We start from the raw sequence: 20,728 nt of genomic DNA, 5'->3' as shown, positions 1-20,728 counted from the left end.
TTTATATAAATATAGTCTTTACGTTAAAAATATTACACATAAAATGATATGAATCTTGAGAAACGACGGTTATATGAACTAGTTGTAATATAAATTGAAGAGGAAAATGTTAAATAGGTATTCAAATAAATATTTTTTCGAATATAGAAAATCTGTTCATAAAAATCTGTCAGCGACGATAGAGATATCTCAATAAAACGACAAAAATGAACTTTTTCGTATATAATGTTAAACAACCTGTTAGTTCTTTTTACTATACATATACTTGAATCGGCAATTAAAGTTTTAATTATGAATATATATTGTAAAAGAACCTTTATTTTTTTATATGCTTTTATTTAACTAGATTTGTTTCAAATCCCAAATCACGGAATTATGTAATATATTTTTCATTCATTTAATGATGTTCTGTTTTTGAAATCTTATTTTTACGTGCACGTGTGAAAGTGCATATAACTTATATCTTGAATCACATCTGGAAAACATCTGCGATTTCTTAAATCTGAAATTCTTCAAAACGCTATTTAAACTTCATATTTTATCATCTTATTTTACTCCATATCAACCAGCTTGCAAGGTAAGAGTACTTTCTATATGTCTTAATAAAAAGACAGGCATTTTACTGTTTCATGCGATTGTTAATGATAAAGCAAAATTAAATTATACGATATCGAATGAAATAATTTTCTCATCTTTGTTTCTATAACACACCATATATATTAAAAAAATTATTCAGGAGATTTATATAATTATTCTGTAGATTTTTAATGCGGTTGTTAACGATTATGTAAACTTAAGTTTGTGTTAATTGAAACATTTTGCTTTTTTATTTCTATAATATTCTGTAGTTTCTTTAAAAAATTATTCTGTAATTATTATTCTATAATTTGCTCCTTTAACAGGTTTTTAACGTTAAATTCGTTCTTTTTTTTTTCTCTTCTTTTCTTCAAACAGTTTTTTAAAATTTCATTTAGCTTTAATTTTTAAAAATTTTATTTAGGTTTAATTTTTGTTTTCTCGTATATTAAGAGAAGTATCTTAAGAGCAAATAAACATATAATACAAATAGGAAGAAACTTAAGAGAAAAAAGCACATGAAGCTTTTTGTACTATGAATCATAAATATGCTCATGGTTGATACTTAGAAAATAAAAATCTGAGCATGACAACTTTCACGGTCTTGCTCAAGACCTTCGAATTTATTTCCGGAAGGGTTGAAAGGAATATATTTTTATTAGAGAGTTTGCAAGAAATATTCGAAGAGTCGCTATTTTTTAGCGAATAGCGAAAGATTCGCTATTTTTTCCCCTTCTTTTACTTACTTCATTTTGTAATGATAAAAATGTATAATCGATTTATGACTCATTTAATAATGCATTAAAGCTTATAAATTTCATAACTTTTACATTTCGGAGGGAAATACAGTATTTTAATATTTTCTGGATTAAATTTTTGATAAATCCGTCTATTTAATTACATTTAATTGCATTTAAATGATGTCTGATGTTAATGAATTTAAGAGAAAGCTTCCAAGATTTCATGATGTTTATACTAATAAATCGTTAATTTTTCTTCTGGATTACATAATTTATCTATAAATAGAATTGGATATAAATTAATCTTTAAATACGTGCGAGACATAAATTTAAAAAACTAGAATAATTCAAAATTTGCATTTTTTTTTCTTTTTTAACGAAAAATGTGTAATTATTAAAACGAGAATTTATTATTTAAACCTATAATTCTCAAAATATGGTAAAGAGAAAGGAAATCGAAAACGAGAGCATGAAAAAAAAAAAAGAAAGGAAAGGAAAAACAAACAAACAAAGAAAAAAACTAAAATTCAGTATAACATCAAAATTTCAGTGAAAAAAAAAAAGGAAGGTTAAGATTTGAATAAACGAAAGTTCGGCATCACTTAAACAACTGAGAACTTTATAAATATAACATAATTTAAAATAAATATGCAATTTATATTTTTTTAGTTCGGCATCACTTAAACAACTGAGAACTTTATAAATATAACATAATTTAAAATATGCAATTTATATTTTTTTTAACTGCGAATTTGTAATATTAAAACTAGAATTTATTCTTTATCAGTGATTCTCAAAATATCGTAAGCGAGGGGAAAAAAAAGAGCTAAAATTAAAATCAAATTACTGAGCAAAAAAAAAAAAAAAAAAAAAAAAAAGGAGATCGGCACTGAAGCTCGGCATTACTCCAAAAACTAGAAACTAGTATTTAAATAAAACATATAGAAATTTTATGTCAAGCATTTAAAAAAGATTAAAAGTAAGATACAATACAGACAGCAAATATTAAATACTGGAAGACTGAGAATTGTTATATTAATCATTATTTAAGGAGGAATTATTAGGAAAATGCAATGCTAAGTTTTAAAAATGTGGTTAACCCTTTTAAAAATTTGTTAACCTGTTAAACAAAAGAAATATGTAAGAATCATAAAGAAGTGCTACGATTTCTCTAGATACAACAATTCTCCCATCATGCGCACGAAGATCTGCACATTGCTTTTGCTGCTCCTGGGCGTGGCACTCCCTGCTTTGTCAAGCAGATGTCCAGACTCTGATCGTTTACCAACTTCCTGCTTGTGTGATGATGAATACATGGACGAAGAAGTGGACCTCGAGCTCTCATGCAGTGGTTCTACTCTAGATGAATTGAACGATGCTCTACGCCTGTTTGATACTAATAGCAAGCTTGAAGTCCAACTGGATGAAATGAACCTAGGTACCTTGCCATCCAGACTTTTCGATGGTTGGAATGTGGTGAAACTGGACATTTCCCACTGCGAATTGAATAGTCTTGCACCGCAAGGGCAGGTGGCTTTGGCTGGTTTGGAAGATACTTTGGAAGTAAGTTAAAAATTTTTTTAGACTTAAAAATATGATACGGTCACTAAAATTAATTTCTTTAAAAAATAAGAAACTAGTCAAAATTTGGTATAGGATATGACACAATTAAGATCAAATAATTATCCACTCACATGAACTTAATATTTTGGGAACAAACAAGGTTATATACAGATGTCAGTTGGTGATGAATTTTGAGCATTGGTGCTTATTTTATCTTATACTAACTGTTCCTCTGGCTCCATTCTCTTGTATCTGTTCTCTGTTGATATGATAATCATGGGCCGGGATATCCTGGTTGGTAGAGCGTCGAGTTCACGTCCCTCAGGTTGCGAGTTCGAGCCCCGGCGGCCGAAGATTCCCCGTGTGCTTGGTGGCTGACGCGCGTTAAATCTGTCGTGGTCTCAATGTCCTCCATGTCAAGAATAATACCACTGGGGGGTACTGGATCAGGGGTGATCGTTCTCTGATTCAGGTCTAAATTACGATCTGTGGTTGAGTGAATGAAATGCGTGAATGAACTCCGCCACGTAAAAAGGGTTGTGACGTGTATGTAGCTAAGTCGTTCTCTTGGCCCTAGATGGCGCTATTATAGAAACAAGAGGCGCTCACCCTCAGGCTTAAATCGGCTGTCTTCGAACAGCGGGCTTGCCTATGGCAAGTGCCATAAGAAACAACAACGATAATAATTTTTTTGGTGTATGATGACTGTAGTCCAATAATTTGTATAACCAAATAACTCGTTCTATTCCAAAAATAATTCAGAAAACATGAAGCCCACATTATAAATACAGCCTTAATGTACTCAAAAACATTTGTAGAAGTTAACAACGCCAAAATATAGTCAATCACTGATAAACTAAGAGTGGCCGCATTAGCAACAACACTTGATTGCCTCAATAATTTAAAGGATTTTATGAGGAGTTCACTTGTTTGAACTCCTCACGTTTATTTAACTTTCCAGTAGGAACTGACGTCGCATGGAGTTATTCAGAAGATTCTCTGAATCTTGGAAATTTAGACTTAGAAAACAGAAAAATAAGAAAATAAAACAACTTTAAAGCAAACAGAAAAATATAAATAAACAAATGAAAAATACTTAAAATAATAAACAGGAAAAACAATAAATATATACATGGCTAGTCTAAGGTAGAGTCCATGATTAGGAACAAAAAGCTAGAAAAATTGTTTATTTTGCATTTTTTTTCTTCTTATACTCACATGATACCGTCCATTTTAAGTACTGCTTGATTTTCTCTGCGTGTCTTTTGAAGGACTCTGGCAATAGTAGAGTCACATTAAGTGTTTTATATGATCGTTTTCAAAAATATATTATTACATGTCCATATTAAAATAATGATTATAAATTGAAATAATCCAAAAATAAAAATTTCCACCTTCCCTGAAAAAGGAATTTAACTTCAATCCTATTAAAAGTGTGTGTGTGGGGGGGGAGGTGAAAGATGTGATTTAGTAATTAAATATTTTGATATTTAGGTAGAAAAAAGAATAATTAAAAACTGCGTTTAAATTGATTTTCAAAAATTAATCAAAATAGAGAAACATAGTATAGAAACGGAATTTATGTCATTAAAATATATATGTATATATATTTGAATTTTAAGATAGTGTAAAAATAGTTCCTGTGAAAAGATATTTTCTGATAAGCGTAAAAATCCTTCACATAATCTTTAGAAAATAATTATGAGTTTAGACAGAAAGGTAATCAAATGTCAAAGAAAAACTAATGTGTTAAAATACATATTTCTATAACTTCTTTAAATAATTAGATTATTTTCCAAATGAATTAAAAATTGTTCCTTTAAACTTTAAAATGCATTAAAACTTTTTTATTTCATGCAGATATACGATATTTTTGATTATCATTCATGTTTTAAATATTTCCTCTTTCTTTTATTTCTCCCTTAGAGTTTAGTTATAACCGCGAGCTTTAATGAAGAGAACCAGCGCACAAAACTCGATTTGAGTCATCTTCGACGATTGACAAGTCTGGACTTGTCTTACAATGCTATCACCGAATTGAGTGATGACTGGTTCGCAAGGGGTCCAGCCTCACTGACCGATCTTGTCTTGTCCAATAACGGAATAGAGAAAATAGGTGATCGAGCCTTTGCTAATCTTGTCAACCTGGATAAATTAGAGTTGCATGGTAACAGGTTCGGACCAGTCAAAAGAAGCATGCTGCCAAGACCCGCCAACAGATTAGAAAATCTGGAACTAGAGTAAGTTTGCTAACAAAATAAAAATAATTTTGACTTTTTATTAAAAGACAGAAATGATTAAATTTGTCAGAAAAATGTTTGGCTCATGAATCCTTACTTACATAAAGAATTCCACCGGGGGGGGCACCTCGTAATTGAGAAGGAAAAGTTTTCGTAATGATGGTTAATTCTCGCCACCCTTGTGGGTACACGAAAAGAGGGTAGGGGTCTGACTCCTCCCGTCGATGGTCAGCCATACCTCCTTAGGGAAGAGTTGTACCATGGCCGGTACAATTCTTAGGATTCAACTGCAGTTCCCGCCAGTGTTGCTGATGCGGCGGTCTGGTCGTTCAAGTTTTTCCATGTACCTTCCTGCAGGACGGAGTAGTCAATTTATGATTATTTACGTAAATAATTTTTTTTTATCGAATCAATCCTGAAAGAATATATTTTCAAGCTTTCAAATAAATTGTTTGAAACTATCTAGAAATCTCCTCTTAATCAAGAATTAGTTTGAGATGCCTAATGTATAAGATATGCTGATATATTCGTTTATTGTTAATAGCCGCCATTGGCTACCAGTGGGATTAATGATCGCTAAAATTTTCCATAAAATATTTTGGTCTGAAGGGACACTTGAATACTTGGTCTGAAAGGATCAGAACAATCAATGGTAGATCAATGAAACGTCAAAAAAATTAGCAAAATGTGAAAAACCGTTTATTGTTTTAAGTTTTTGAATAGACAATTTAGAATAGGTCTTGAAACATCTGGAAGATTACCGGATAAAGGGTGGAAATGGAAGTCTTGACACTGATTTTTCGCGCTTAAATAAAAAGTTATTAACCTGAGAATGAGAAGGTAAATAAGAAAATTATAAATATTTTTAAGAGCGATAAAAACATAATGATGACTTTATTAGATCAGGAATAAATTTTAAATCTGAAATAAATAAATAAGTAAAAAATAAATAAATAAGTCAGGAATAAGTAAAAATCTAAAAAATATTTAATTTTATAAAATTTGAGCAAATTTTTTGAAATATCACTTGAGCACGAAAAAAATATCATTCATTTGAACTATTTTTCTTGAGTCCTTGGTAATGAGACTTGAATTTAGGGTACTTCAAGTGGTTATAACAGTTGAATGCAACCAGTAACTAAGCCTTTGCCGATTTCAGATTTATCGAAAAAAATCGATTTTTCGATGCCAGTTTTCGAAAAATATCGATATATCGAAATCATGATCATGAATAATAGTTCACAATAAATCGATTAATTACAATTTGCGTTTCCGATTTCGTTTTGGTTAGCAGTTAGTGCTTATGTTTTGTTGCTCTTCATTTTTATTGACCTTCATATAAAATTTTTGTTAATATTTCTATAAATAATGCCAGATTCTAATAGAATACGATATAATAAAAATACTTGTTTTAAACGCAAAATACTACAAAATATAAAATAATACCTGTTTTAAACACAATGTTTTAAATTGTAATATGCCGATACTGCTTTGGCATTGACGCACTTTATGAAATGGGTTTTAACAAAATTAATTTCTAATTATTTTTATTCAAAAGAAAAAAAATATTTTTATTATATAAATTAAAACTTTCTTTTATTTGGAGTCGTTCTGATCAGTCAATATGTGAAGCGATGCTATTTATAACTTATAATTGCTATAATCAAATAATGATACCACGATATAACGAAAAATATCAATATGTGTTGAACGATATATCGCGATGATGAAGTTCCGACATCATCCAGCCCTACAAGTAACCTAATCTCGGAGATAAATGAGCCAATAAGCAATTAGAAATCATCCTGATGATAAAGAATGTGTTAAAATAATTTATATATAGGTAGAAAAATGTATAAAGAATGAATATATTGATAGTATCTTATTAACGTTCCTCAATCACGTTAAAATAAAAATTTTAACTTTGAATGTTTAATTCTATTGGATAAAATGCTTAAAATTCGATCTCTTAGGAAGATATTAGATATTTCGAAATTATAAAATCATCAATTATATTATATAATTAAAATACATAATTAAATAATTAAAAGAATTTAAGACATTTTTGATAATTCAACTTAGAATCTAGCTTTTTTACTATTCAGTGTTAAGCTATCTGTTCAGCAGAAATTTTTTTTCTCAATGTAGAATGTTCTCATTAATATCTCTAGAGATATTAATGAGGACATTAATATCTCCATTATTATTAATATCGTCAGAGATGATATGGTGTCCAGTATACAGGCAATATCTTCTTATATATCGTCATAAATTATTTTTCCTGGAAACTATTAATGAATTATCATTGAAAGTTTTCATTTGTACTATTATATGCTACTATTTTAATATTATTTTCTAAATGAAGAAAATGTTTAATCACTATTTCAGCAACAATGCCCTCAGTAGTTTTCCTGATGATTTCTTTGATGATTTGCCTGCATTGAAGATTCTAGCTATGACTAACAACGGATTTGCACGCTTACCTGAAAGGGTCTTCAAAAAAATCTTGTCTCAGCTTGAGCTTTTAGATGTTAGAGGTGAGTGTTTTTCCAAAATGACGAAGAAAAAGATTTAATTGACTGATGTATAGCAATCTGTATCAGTGATTGATATTTCTGCTTACTTTCAGATCAGGCCCCTGATAGTACAATAGTTGTCACAGATCTAGTAATTAGTCATATTAATCCTTAACTGGAGACGTGCGGTCTGTGAGACCGCTAGCGATGGATTTTCGGTCACCCCTATTCTATTTTTAGCTCAATTGAATGGATTGACCCAGTAGCTTCCTGTTTTGTGACCTTCAATACACGTGCACTTTTTCAACCGATTTCAGCGGATGCTTTTTAAAATAATTCAATTATTTATTTGAGCATGGTCTCTAGGGCCGCACCTCTCTGTTAGTGTCCCAGTGATGAACAAGGCTTAGCAGATGGCGCTAAAACTTGGGCCCCGAAATATCATCCACTTTACTGATCCTATAATGAAGCAGTGCTCCTGACACTTTTAAATGAAGCAGAAAGTGATTTTAGTGATAAGGAAAATTGTACAGAATAGTTTTTCAATGAAAGTTCGCATTCAATTGATGCGAACTTTATAGCATGCTCAAACATAATTAATTTTTCTCGTGATAATGTATTTTGAAAAATTTATAAAATATATTAACATACCAATATATATATATATATATATATATATATATATATATACACATAATTTATAGGTTGATTTTTATACTAGTTCTTAACTTGTATGTTTAAAATGCCATAGAAAACAGTGTTATGAAAGCCACATAAGCCAATAAAAAAAGAGCCAATTTTACCCATTGTCATTTTTTTTCGTTTTCATATAATTGTTGAATTTTACATTATATTGTCTTCTATATACATTCATATACTGTAAAATTAGATATGATTTAAAAAATAAAAAGTAATATGTTTTTCCAATAATATTATGTATTGTAACATGCAATTTGAGAAGAAAATGTATGTTCCAACGCATTTACTTTTTTCAATGATAATATATTTTGAAAAATTTCTAAAACATATCTAGATATCAAGAAAAATCCGTCAGTCACTGAGTTCTGAGTTGAGTTAATAAATTGGTTTAGCTCTACTTCTTACGTGTGTCATTGAGTTCCACACTAGAGTATCTACGTGACAATATATTGGTAGTTTTTCATACTAATACATTCATTAGAAAATTTAATTTGAGTGTAAATGAAATGCACACTCGTAGACAGCACCTCTCCAGTTAAGTTCTAAAATTTCACCTCCCCAGTTAAGGGTTAAATATCGATAAAAAGGGTTGATATTATGTAGTGGATTCAAAATTCAACCCACGAAATCTTACAGGGGAAAGGAAGCACAAAACCACATTGGGAAGTATAAACGGAAACGCTAACGTGGTGAATTAGAGGTTGCTGTCATTGACCATTGCATTTACAATTCCAACGACTTATGCAGAACAATTTCGATGAAATATATTGATCAATGAAACAAAATATCCGAAAATCTTACCCTTCACAGTTCACTTCGATTAACGAAATCTTTCGGAAATTTCCAAAAAATTCGGATATTTCCGAAATATATATATATATAATCGAAGTGAACTGTAAAGGGTAATTAGCTAGCTGTACAAATGTAAACTGTAGGCAATAAAAAGAATGTATTACCTTACTAGTTCTTTATCCTTGTGTATCCCGTAGCTTATTCGTGCATATCTGGTCAGATTTCCTGTATGGTCCCTTGTGCTTAATTTCTACATTCCCTAATAGTTTGTACTCTGAATTTTATATTTTCCCTATACCTATTGATTCATTTGTTATAATTATTATAAAAATAGTTTAATGTAAACCAAGATAAACTAGAGGAAGTAGTTTCCCTAAAACATTCTGGCATATTCTTTAATAAACGTGTATTGCCGGACAAAGCTTTGCAAAGTACTGGTTTACAATAGTTGCAAAATATTAATCTTAGGCGTGAACTTAGCATTTTTACTGAATTTGTCGTGTGGTCCTTGGTAAATTATTTAGTAACTAATCCTTAGCATGCGGTAAGGTAAGGTAATGTAAACCATGATAAACTAGAGGGAGTAGTCTCCCTAAAACATTCTGGCATACTCTTTAATAAACTTGTCATGCCGGACAAAGCTTTGCAAAGTACTGGTTTAAAAAAGTTGCAAAATAGTAACCTTAGGCATAAATTTAACATTTTTACTGAATCTGTCGTGTGATCCTTGGCAAATTATTTAGTAACTAATCCTTAGCATGCGGTTAAAAGTATTCGAAAATCCAATTTGCGCTTTAGACACGTTTTTCTCAATCGATTGAAACAAAGATTCGAAGCAAAAAATGCACGTGTTGTCACAAAATCTCATAGATAATTAGATTTATGTAAGTCATTGCGTTTTTTAATTATCTCGTTTACATATTTATGAAAGTAGAGACCGATGGACAGTCAACACAATGTTGGTTTTGGTTCAAAATTTGACAAATGTCTACACTACAGATGTTAAATCTGTGTACGAAATCTTACCTATCTAGCTCTCTTCGTTTTGTAGTTATCGTGTTAACTTACATTCAAAAACAGGATAGATGGACTTCCTCTGAACAGATTTTACTCAAAATTTGATCGAATTTGGTGTGAAGACTGTATTTCAACCATCTAGCTTATAGCGGTTTTCATTTATCTTTGTCTCAGACAGACAGACAGATGGACATTTTTCAAAAATGTGTTTTTTGAAGTCTAAAACGTGGATACGCGTCAAAATCTCGAGTTCGATTTTTTTTTTCTTTTGACGATTACTATATTTTCTTTATACTACATATACTAGAAAGTAAAAATCGTCAGTTTAATTTTGATTAAATAGTTGAAATAAAAATTTAATATCCATATTCAGATTTACAGCCATGGCATTTTTTCATTATAAGAAATTAGACAGATTTTGTCAGAAGTAGACAGATTTTGTCTGAGAACTAACAAATTATAAGAATTAAGGAAATGAATGCAAATTTTTACAAATAAATTAATAACTCGAATTCTGATTAACAGATTGTTTTAGCTTATGAATGAAAAAAAATTAATTATACCAATTATTTAAATGAATCAAATGTGAATATTCTTTTATTTAATTTTGCTTAAAACTAGTTTATCTTATATATCCATTGAAGAAATCAGAATGATATCAAAATAAATAGGTAACAGATGGAGTTACTTCTATAAGGTTTGACAGGGTGGAATTTCAACAATTAATCTTGATATAGATATACCGTGCGAATTCTTAATTTACCAATGGTGTGATTATAAAGGCTAAAATGCTGTGATTGATATATTCAATATTCAATTATAATATATATTCAATTATTTAAGGACTTTTAAAGTGACGTAAAAATGGATTTGTAATGTAGCATTTTCAGAAGATTTTAAGAAAATTAATTAAAAATCTAAAATTAATTTAAGAATTTTAATTAAAAATATAAAATTTTGAAATGTGATATTCATGTGGAACGATTTGAAAAACTTTCAGTTTACATGCTACATGATACAATTTACTGACAATACGCAAATATGTAAAGAATTTCATGTTAAAATGTATATTCTATGGTCAAGATGATTAGTGGGTTATTATTAATATTATCCTTAATTAGCATTAGTAGCAACTGATAACTATTCATTATGAATAATTTCCACGATTAGACTGAAAAATAGCTGGTAGTTAAATATATTAACCGAATTCCTTATTTCAATTGCAATATATATAACATATTCCTCGGAAGAGAGTTCAACACTTGTTTAAAATCATTTATTATGCTTTTCGAAAAAACACATAATAAATGCCTTTTTTACCCTTTAACATATTTGGTTTAGAGAGATATGCTAAATTTCATTATTGTTCTTTTAGTTTCCTCCTTCAAATGTATAACATATTATTTATATATTCACATGTATAAATAAATTTTTTTTTTCTTTTGGAATCTGAAGACTAAAATATCAAAATTTATTCAAATTAGTAGATCATAGATTTTGATTATCGCATTAAATTACCTAAATTGTGTTCGTATGCGGGAAAGTAACTAATAACTCTATTTGAAATTTATAACATTATTTTTTTTTATATAAATAAGGCAAGAAGATTCCAATTATCGCCAAACTTATGGCATTATCTGTATCATTTTTTCAAGTGGAATTCAACATTTACTGACTAATATTTCTTAAAAATAATATTGGCCATTGTGGCCTGGTGGTAAGGTCTCGGCCTCGGAACCGGAGGGTTTCAGATTCAGGACCCGATTCCGTCGTGTAAAGGGGTCTGTTGTACGTTTAATCCGTCATGGCCAAACGTCCTCCCGCTGGTGTGGTGCGGTCTGGTGAGGTGGTTGCCAGCTCAGGTGTAGTCCTCGTCATCTGACTGTGGTTCAAAATTGCGAGGCCCGTCCCAAAATAGCCTTAGTATTGCTTTAAACAGGACGTGAATATAACTAAACTAAAGTAAACTGTAAAATAATAATAATAATTAAATAAAAGAATGAAAATATCAATTCTAGATACAATTAATGACATAAAACCAAATTAAAACGACAAATTTTATGAATAAATTCAAATATATAAAAAGCTCTTGAGATACTACTAATAAATTCTATCTTTTAATACAGGTAACCCTATCGAGTGTGATTCTACAATGAAATGGCTGTTCCATGTAAAGAATGATCTTACAATTTTTGGCACTTGTCATGGACCTGAAGACAAACAGGGCGTGGATTTAGATGACTTCATTGAAAGGAAAGGACAGTGATTGTTATTCCTCTACTGACATCCTTCGTTCTTAATCTGCAATAAAATTGTGTTACTGATATTGAAGGATCATTGATTAAAATTATTTAAGTGTACCATCATTTATTCATACAGTTCTATCCACATAAACTTCATGCAAATCTTTTTACTCTTTAATGGATAAACTTCAGGATAGAATTTCATATAAAGGAACGAAAACTTGCCATGTAATTTCAGAACTCAACACATGAATGCTTTGTGCTTCTGAATATAACAAAGAAAATTAAGCATTCTTTTGGATGCCAATTCTTTTTAGATCGCCTGAAGCCGAAAATTGATCAGAACTACAATTGTATGGATCAACAAGATCACATGGCAAATTTCTTTTATCTAAATTGTTGCCTTTTTGAGTTATAGATATTAAAAGATTATATAGATTGTAGTTATTGTAAATTCGTTATAGATATCAACTTATTATGGAGTATATATCGAATTAAGCATTCTTTTGGATGCCTATTCTTTTTAGATAGACCGAAAGCAAAACATGATCCAGAACTACAATTTTACAGGATAGATACATAATTACTTTTTTTGAGTTATCCCGTTTGCATACATAAAATATGCAGAAATACAGATGGTTAACCCTTTAACGAATTTAGTTTAAAAATCGTTATAGATATCGACTTATTATAGAATCTAAATCAAATCAAGCATTCTTTTGGATGCCTAGACCAAAAAATGCTTCTTTTTGAAGACCGACCGAAAGCAAAACTTGATACAGAACTACAATTTTACAGGATAGACGCAGAATTACTTTTTTGAATTATCCCGTTTACATGCATAGTATATGCAGAAATACAGATGGGCAACCCTTTAACGGATTTAGTTTAAAAGTCGTTATAGATATCGACTAATTATAGAATCAAAATCAAATCAAGCATTCTTTTGGATGCCTAGACCAAAAAATGCTTCTTTTTGAAGACCGACCGAAAGCAAAACTTGATACAGAACTACAATTTTACAGGATAGACACAGAATTACTTTTTTGAATTATCCCGTTTACATGCATAGTATATGCAGAAATACAGATGGGCAACCCTTTAACGGATTTAGTTTAAAAGTCGTTATAGATATCGACTAATTATAGAATCAAAATCAAATCAAGCATTCTTTTGGATGCCTAGATCAAAGAATACTTGATTTTGTAGACCGAATCGAAAGCAAAACTTGATACAGAACTACAATTTTACATGATAGACACAGAATTACTGTTTTTGAGCTATCCCGTTTGCATGCATAGAATATGCAGAGATACAGATGGTCAACTCTTTAACGGATTTAGTTAAAAAGACTGACTTATAATAGAGTCTAAATCGAACTAAGCATTCTTTTGAATGCTTAATCTTTTTAGACCGACCGAAAGCACAGCTTGATACAGAATTACTATTTTGCAGACCAGATACAGAGCATTAAGATCACATAACAATTTTTGTCTATCTAAATTGTTCCCTTTGTATGTTATCGCGTTTTTATGCATAGAATATACAGAAAAATAAGTGGTCAACCCTTTAACAGATTTGATTTAAATGTTGATATACACTTTAGGGTCAGACTTCTGCCCTTGGGTGCTCAGGGGGCGTTACCCTCAGAAGCTACTGCGCAAAAATTTGACTTAAATAGTCACACGACAAAAAAAACAAAAAAACACTTTAGGTGCTAAATCTTTGCATTAAATTTTATACCTCCACCCCCTTTACGTTTTGAACGTATTGTGTTGTCTGTACTCAGACTGCCACAAGTTCTCTGAACATGGATTTCGTTCAAAATTTGATAGAAAATACATATTCGGTGGGAAGAGAACATATCAAATTTTCACCTTGTAACTGAATATGTTTTTGAATAAATGCTCATAGATTGGCAGAACGACATATTGACAGAAAGAAAGATATTTTTCCAAAAAAAAGGGGGGGGGTTCATTCTCGGGGTGAGATTTGAAACATTAAAACTCGTCAAAATCTCGAATGAATTTTATAATAGTTATTTTTTTTATTTACCTACTTTGTATACAAAAAAAACACCACATAAAACATAGAAATATACGTGAAATCAATGCGATACAGTTTTATATACATTATTGCATAGTTTGGCATATTTTGTATTCTTAAAATATAAAAAGTATTTTAATAAAGTTTTCAAGTTTCAATTAAAAAACAACAATGAATATTTTATGTTATCTTAGACCCGTCGCATACAGTGGTAGGTCTGACTCTTTCATGGAATTAATGAACTTATAATTTTAAATTTACAGTTAAAGCATTAAGGTACAGGTGGTTATCAAAATAATGGGAACACCTCAGATTTATAAAGAATCCTTTATTAGTATGGTGTAGGACCGCCTCTGGAATTGAAGTGTTGAATAGTATTTAGAGGAATATTGTACCATTCTTCCTGGAGATATTGTGAAAGTTCTGGGGGAGATGTTGGTGGAGGATATTCCGTATTGAACGCTCTAAAATAGACCGTCAGGTTCAATTGTTTTGAGGTCAGGTGACTGTGCGGGCCAAGGCAAATGTTTAATTTCTTCCTCGGGTTCATCAAAGCATGATTGAACAAGTCTCGCTGTATGGATTTGAATTATCATCCTGGAAAATTCCATCTCTTGCAGGAAACAAAGTTTGCATTATAGGATGGATCTGGTCAGCTAAAATTTCTCCATACTTCACCCCAGTGATCCTTCCTTTCTGAGTTTCGATTGGTCCAGCAGAAAACCACGACATGGCAACCCACATCATGACAGATCCATCTCGAAGCTTGATAGTTGGAAGGAGAAAATCTCGATCATACGCTTGTGCAGGTGTCCTACAAGCGTGCACCTGTCCTGTTGTGGGAAAAATGTGAAGCTCGATTCGTCAGACCATTTTACCTTCTTCCACTTATCATTTGACCAGGTTTTTGTGTGTGACACCACTGTAGACGGCGTTTACCATTAACATCTGTAACAGGTGGCTTGGGAATTGCTGCTCTGCCATAAATGTTCTGTTTATGAAGGTACCTTCTAACTATAATCACTGACACAGGAGAATCCAGAAGGGTATTGATCTTTGCGGTCACATTTGCAGCCGTTGTTCGCATTTTTGACATTACAATCTGCTTCAATACCCGTCGGTCTCTTTCACTGAGATACTCTTTCAGACCACTATTTTGCTTCGCCGCGCTTGTCTTACAGCTCTGTGTGAATGCTGTTATGATTTTAGACATCGCATCTCTAGAAACGCCAAAAGTTGGTATATTTCGGTCACACTTATTCCAGCTGGACGGGCTAATAGAATTTGGACTCTTTAAAAATCTGAGAGGTCCAAGATTTTACGTTTTTGAAAAAAATCAAAGAAATACAATACTTTAATAAAGCTAACACATACTTCCAGAATACATCCATTGCTATTTATAATAAAACTGGTGGCTATTATATTTTAATGCTTAAGAAGCGCAATCAAAATTGTCACTTTTATTCACAGGTGTTTCCATTATTTTAATAACCACCTGTATGTGACTACGTTCGGGATGAATTTTTTGATAAACCTTCGGAAATAGTTATATGTTATAAATATTTGCATAAAAAGTTTTTTAAAAACATTTATAAAACCAAAATATACGATTTATAGGACACAGTTTTTTAAAAATTGAAGCGTTTGGTTGAAAAAATTTGACTTTCTCTTTTTTACTAAACTGAGATCCAAAGTAAAAATCCATTGGTTCAGAGTTTTATCAAGTGATTTAATTAAAATTATGCACATAGATTAAGTAATATATTATCCATTTTCTAAACTAAAAAGTAAGCTGTAATTCTATCCATTCTTTAAATAACTGATAAATAACACAAAATGTTAACTTTTTTTTTCATTTTCCGAAAAGCTAAAACATCTGTACAATATCCGTAAATGAAGAGATTACTTATTCCATAATTCAGGAACTGCGGGGGTTCACAGAGCCTCTTGAGAACTGTTCTACGACTGGCAATGACAGATGTGGATTCATTCTATTCTTTTGCAAGTGCAGCAGAGTTTGCAAATCTATTTTTATTGCATAATCTTGTCAATGTAGTATCAGCTTGTTTAGAAAATTGTTTCACAATGGATGAAACGACACCTTGAAACTTCTACACCACATTTATACTAGAAAATATCAGTTTAAATGAAAAAATATTACTTTTGGAGGTTTATTCTTGAAAAAACGTGAAATTTCTCAAACTTGTTTCTTCATTAGTGTATGTTCCACATCTCCCTCTAAACAATCAAGCGAATTCAATTTAGTTTTTGTACATATAGTATATAAGGCACAGGAAGGAATACTAAGAACATTTCAAAGTGTAAAAATTAATAAAAAATATTTAATTAATTACAAATTATCAAAAAGTTTCATTTTTAACATTTCGTAATACTATACCATTATTTTTTCAAATTTACTTTTTATTTTAATACTTATTTTGGCAATCGGGGTTTTGAGGCAACGTCAGAAGTGATCTAACCATGCTTTAACACTTTCTAAAGCCGTGGGAAGTATGCTTCCCACCAAATTTATCAATCTTTGTATGAAATTATGTAGGTTGGCATAAGTTCTGACAAATTTTTTTAGAAAGACAGAAACTTATATGCTTCAGTTCTTTTTCTCACACAAAATGATGTGTCTTGATTTGTCACTTAATTATTAATTAACCAAATTAATTAATTAATCAAATTAAATTTATCTAATAAGCTAAATGAATCCCTTTTCTTATTCTAATTTCAAGCCTAAAAGTATTTTAACATAATATGACTAGAAAAAATGGTCGTTTAAAGGGTTAAATAAATTTTAAGTCAATCGTTGAAACAGTGACAATCTTTCTTTTGCTTCAACGTTTTACTGATATATCAGTAAAAGTTATATTACTGATATAACAAATATTAATAAACTTTTGAAGAAAAATATCTCCCGGTGATTTTTAAAAATCGCTTGATTCAATTAATTTCAATTAAAAGCAAACGATAAAGGCAGATAAATATTAGAGAAGATAAAAGGATTTGTGTATTATAATAATGTCACTTCTCATGAGGTTTGAGTGTGGCGTCTTGATCTAGAGAATGAGTTTTTGGCTGCAGATTAATTAGTGGACGATTGGACCCTAACAGAAAAATATTGATTATTTGCATTATATATGTTTGAATTTCATTATATGTGAATTTGTATAATTCATTGTAAATTGTGCAAATTAATGTAATTTGAATGTTTCATTTTTAAATTGTATATAAGTTGCTGCCAAGCTGCTGGCACGTGAATTCTTGAATTCAAGCTAATAACGTGAATTCTTATTGCTCGTATTTGATGAATAAAGATTTCTTTCTTCTCAAATCTGAATTTAATTGTGTTTAATTCTACGCAACATTCTAGGCAACATTTATTACAAAAGTAGCTTCATATTAGAAATATTACATATGAAACAATTTTGATACCAAAAAACGCTGGATATATCAATAAATTTTAATATAAATAGAAAATAAAAATGTTATGTAGATATTAAAATGAATTTTTTGTGTATATTTTTGTATGCAGATCTATTTATGTAATTCAGTCAAATCAGCAGAAATATGAATGAGAAAACAATGCAGTAAAAGAAATTTCTGAATATAATATTAAGTATCCTCTTTTTATTAATTACGAAAAATACTGTTAGAATCTTCTTCTTTACACACTTTTATTTAACTAGATTTGTTTCACGCTCCTAGTAATGGAATTATGTAATCTATTTTATTTTCCATATTTTTTATGCGAACGTGTGAGAATGTATTTAATTTATATCTTAAATCGCATCTGGACACCATCTGGGATTTCTTTAATTGCTCAAAAAGCTATTTAAACTTCATTTTTTATCATTTCTCTATTTTACACCGAATCAGCTAGCTTGCAAGGTAAGAGTAAGTTCTATGTATCCTAATAAAAAAAAAGATATTTGACGTGATTGTCAGCAAACAAAAAACAAAATTAAATTGTACAATATTAAATGTAACATTTTGCTCATCTTTATTTCAATAACACTCCATAAGTTTAAAAAAAATTATTTTAGCGTTCTGTAACTTATTTGTTTTACGGATTTTAACGCCTAACGTTAAATAATTCCCTTTTCGTTCTCTTTTACTTCATTTACTCTATTTATTATTATTATTATTATTATTTACTTTTTTGCATACGAAGAGAAAAAATGTAAGAGCAAATAATTCCAATTTATTATATTGGAATTATAACAAAAAGAAAATCCGGACTCGAGATTTTAACGAGTCTCCAAGTTTCAGATATTCCCGAGTTCGGGAATTTAATTTTACATTCTCTTGTACGAAATATATAAAGACAATTTTACGAAATAAAAAAAGAAAATCGAACTCCAGATTTTTGTGAATCTCCACACACCTCCCAGATTCCGAAAAGCACATTTTGTCTGTCTGTCTCCGAACACCATATCTAAAAAAAGCTTTGAACTAGAAAATGGCATTTAGTAAGTCCTTATTCTCAGTTAACAAATTTTTAACGAAATATATTCAAAGTAAGTCTGTCTGTCTAATTGTTCGGCTATTGTTAAACTAACACTACAATTGCGAAACGAAGAGAGTTGGATAAATAAAATTTAGTAAAACTATTCAACATCTAAAGTGCAAATATGCATCAAATTTGAAACTAAATCCTTCCAAAGGTTGACTATCCGTCAGCATGTACTGACACAAGCATGTAAACGCGATAATTTAACAACGCAAAGACTTGAATGTGTGAAATCTGATATGTAATATTTTAATTCTGTGTCGAATTTTAGTTTAGATCGCTCTGAAATATGTATTCAAAATACACAATCGTGTATCTTATTGCTGTTTGTGTATTAACCAGTCATTAATCCCTAAATAAATTCACCAAATATCGCAATTTAATAGACTAATTCTTAATCATTATTCGTCGATGTCATACAGGGGATAATTCAAAATTATTAGAAATTATGCAAGAAAGTTCGGAGAGACAATGCATGCTGGGTAAAATTATGTCTATCTGTCTGTCTGTAAATAAAACAACACAAAAACGTTTTGAGCTAGACTGATGGAATTTGGTAGCCAGTCTTTTGGACGGATAACACTTTTATTAGAGAGTTTGCGTAAACGTTTCAACCTAAACGCTCCCTTTTTTGTTTGTTTATTTGTTTCATTAGGTAATAAAACAATTATGTAATCGGTGTGTCATTTTGTTGATGATATACTAAAGTTTTCATACTTCTTTTAATGCGGTTTTCTACTCGATACGATATCTTTTTATTTTTGGAATTGAATTATGAATAATTCAATTAAATTTGATTTCATTCAAATGATGCTTATTTGGGATGAATTAAAAAGGAATTAATTTCAGGATTTCATAATATTTATTAAAATGGATTATCTAGTAACAAAATGATTGAAACTAAGTAATAGAAAATATTTAAATTTAAACTAAAAGCGTGCTTAATTTTTTTTTATTTTTTTCAATCGTTTCTTTGTTTTGTTAATCGCATAGTTTGTCTAATTAAAAAAAAATTATGAAAATCAGTCCATACTTAGTTGTAAGACTCGCATCATCATCTGTTTTATCTTCTGCGTTGGAGTTTACATTAAACTCATGATCTGTTAAAATCGTTTGCAAAAACAATAACTCTTAAAACTTTTTATGTTACATCATTTATAAGCACTATTTGTCTTATTACTTTCTCACTTAGAATATACATGTTGTTAAAAGCACAGAAGAGATAATTAATGAATGAGGGGTAACTGGTTTGGAAAATAAAACAAATAATAAAAATAGAAGCATAATATAAAATAATAAATAAATACTAGCGTATATTTCTTCGAGTTAATGTATTTTAAAGAAAATAAAAACCCTGGCTGCACAAATTTTTTTTATCATAAAAAGTTTTAAAAAATTTCAATTATTTAACTTAAAACACTACTCAAAATAAGAAAAAAAAATGCTAACATTTAAATAATTCCTACTTTTAATAGGGGGAAATAATCCCACCACTTTATAGCTTTGAAATTAGAATAAAACATCAAATAACTTGTTTTTTATATTATAAAATTATTTATTCGTTCGAAGGAACAACAACACATACTGTTATGAGCGACAAAAATTCTTTGCTTGACAAAATGCGCAAACTTTAATCATGGCAATACACACAACTTACTAATGCGTTTTGATTTGTGAAATATTTTTTCATTTATTTATGTATTTACCTTTGATAAATAATATTTTCACGTGAATGAAAAATTTTAAATAAAATATTAATCTGTTTTATATAATATAA

At 29.9% G+C, this 20,728-nt stretch overlaps 1 protein-coding gene across 1 annotated transcript; it reads left to right on the top strand.

The window, feature by feature from the left end:
* Nucleotides 1–432: 432 nt before the first annotated feature.
* LOC129980944 (carboxypeptidase N subunit 2-like) lies at nucleotides 433–12,469 on the top strand. Its single transcript, XM_056091452.1, has 5 exons — nucleotides 433–577; nucleotides 2,492–2,879; nucleotides 4,806–5,119; nucleotides 7,508–7,656; nucleotides 12,270–12,469. Exons 2-5 carry the CDS (start codon nucleotides 2,511–2,513, stop codon nucleotides 12,407–12,409), a joined length of 972 nt encoding a protein of 323 aa, XP_055947427.1. The 5' UTR covers nucleotides 433–577; nucleotides 2,492–2,510; the 3' UTR covers nucleotides 12,410–12,469.
* The last annotated feature ends 8,259 nt before the right edge of the window (nucleotides 12,470–20,728 follow it).

The sequence above is a fragment of the Argiope bruennichi genome, chromosome 8 (assembly GCF_947563725.1).
Source record: "Argiope bruennichi chromosome 8, qqArgBrue1.1, whole genome shotgun sequence".
Classification (NCBI taxonomy): Eukaryota; Metazoa; Arthropoda; class Arachnida; order Araneae; family Araneidae; genus Argiope; species Argiope bruennichi.
The sequence above is the reverse complement of the archived record's forward strand: the minus strand, read 5'-3'. Positions and strand labels throughout refer to the sequence as shown.

Bases quoted from the DNA above. Each gene is read 5' to 3' on its own strand.
- LOC129980944 (XM_056091452.1), top strand. From the start codon at position 2,511: ATGCGCACGAAGATCTGCACATTGCTTTTGCTGCTCCTGGGCGTGGCA. The intron at 5,120-7,507 runs GTAAGTTTGCTA...TCACTATTTCAG, and splicing joins TTAGAAAATCTGGAACTAGA to CAACAATGCCCTCAGTAGTT. The intron at 7,657-12,269 runs GTGAGTGTTTTT...CTTTTAATACAG, and splicing joins TGAGCTTTTAGATGTTAGAG to GTAACCCTATCGAGTGTGAT.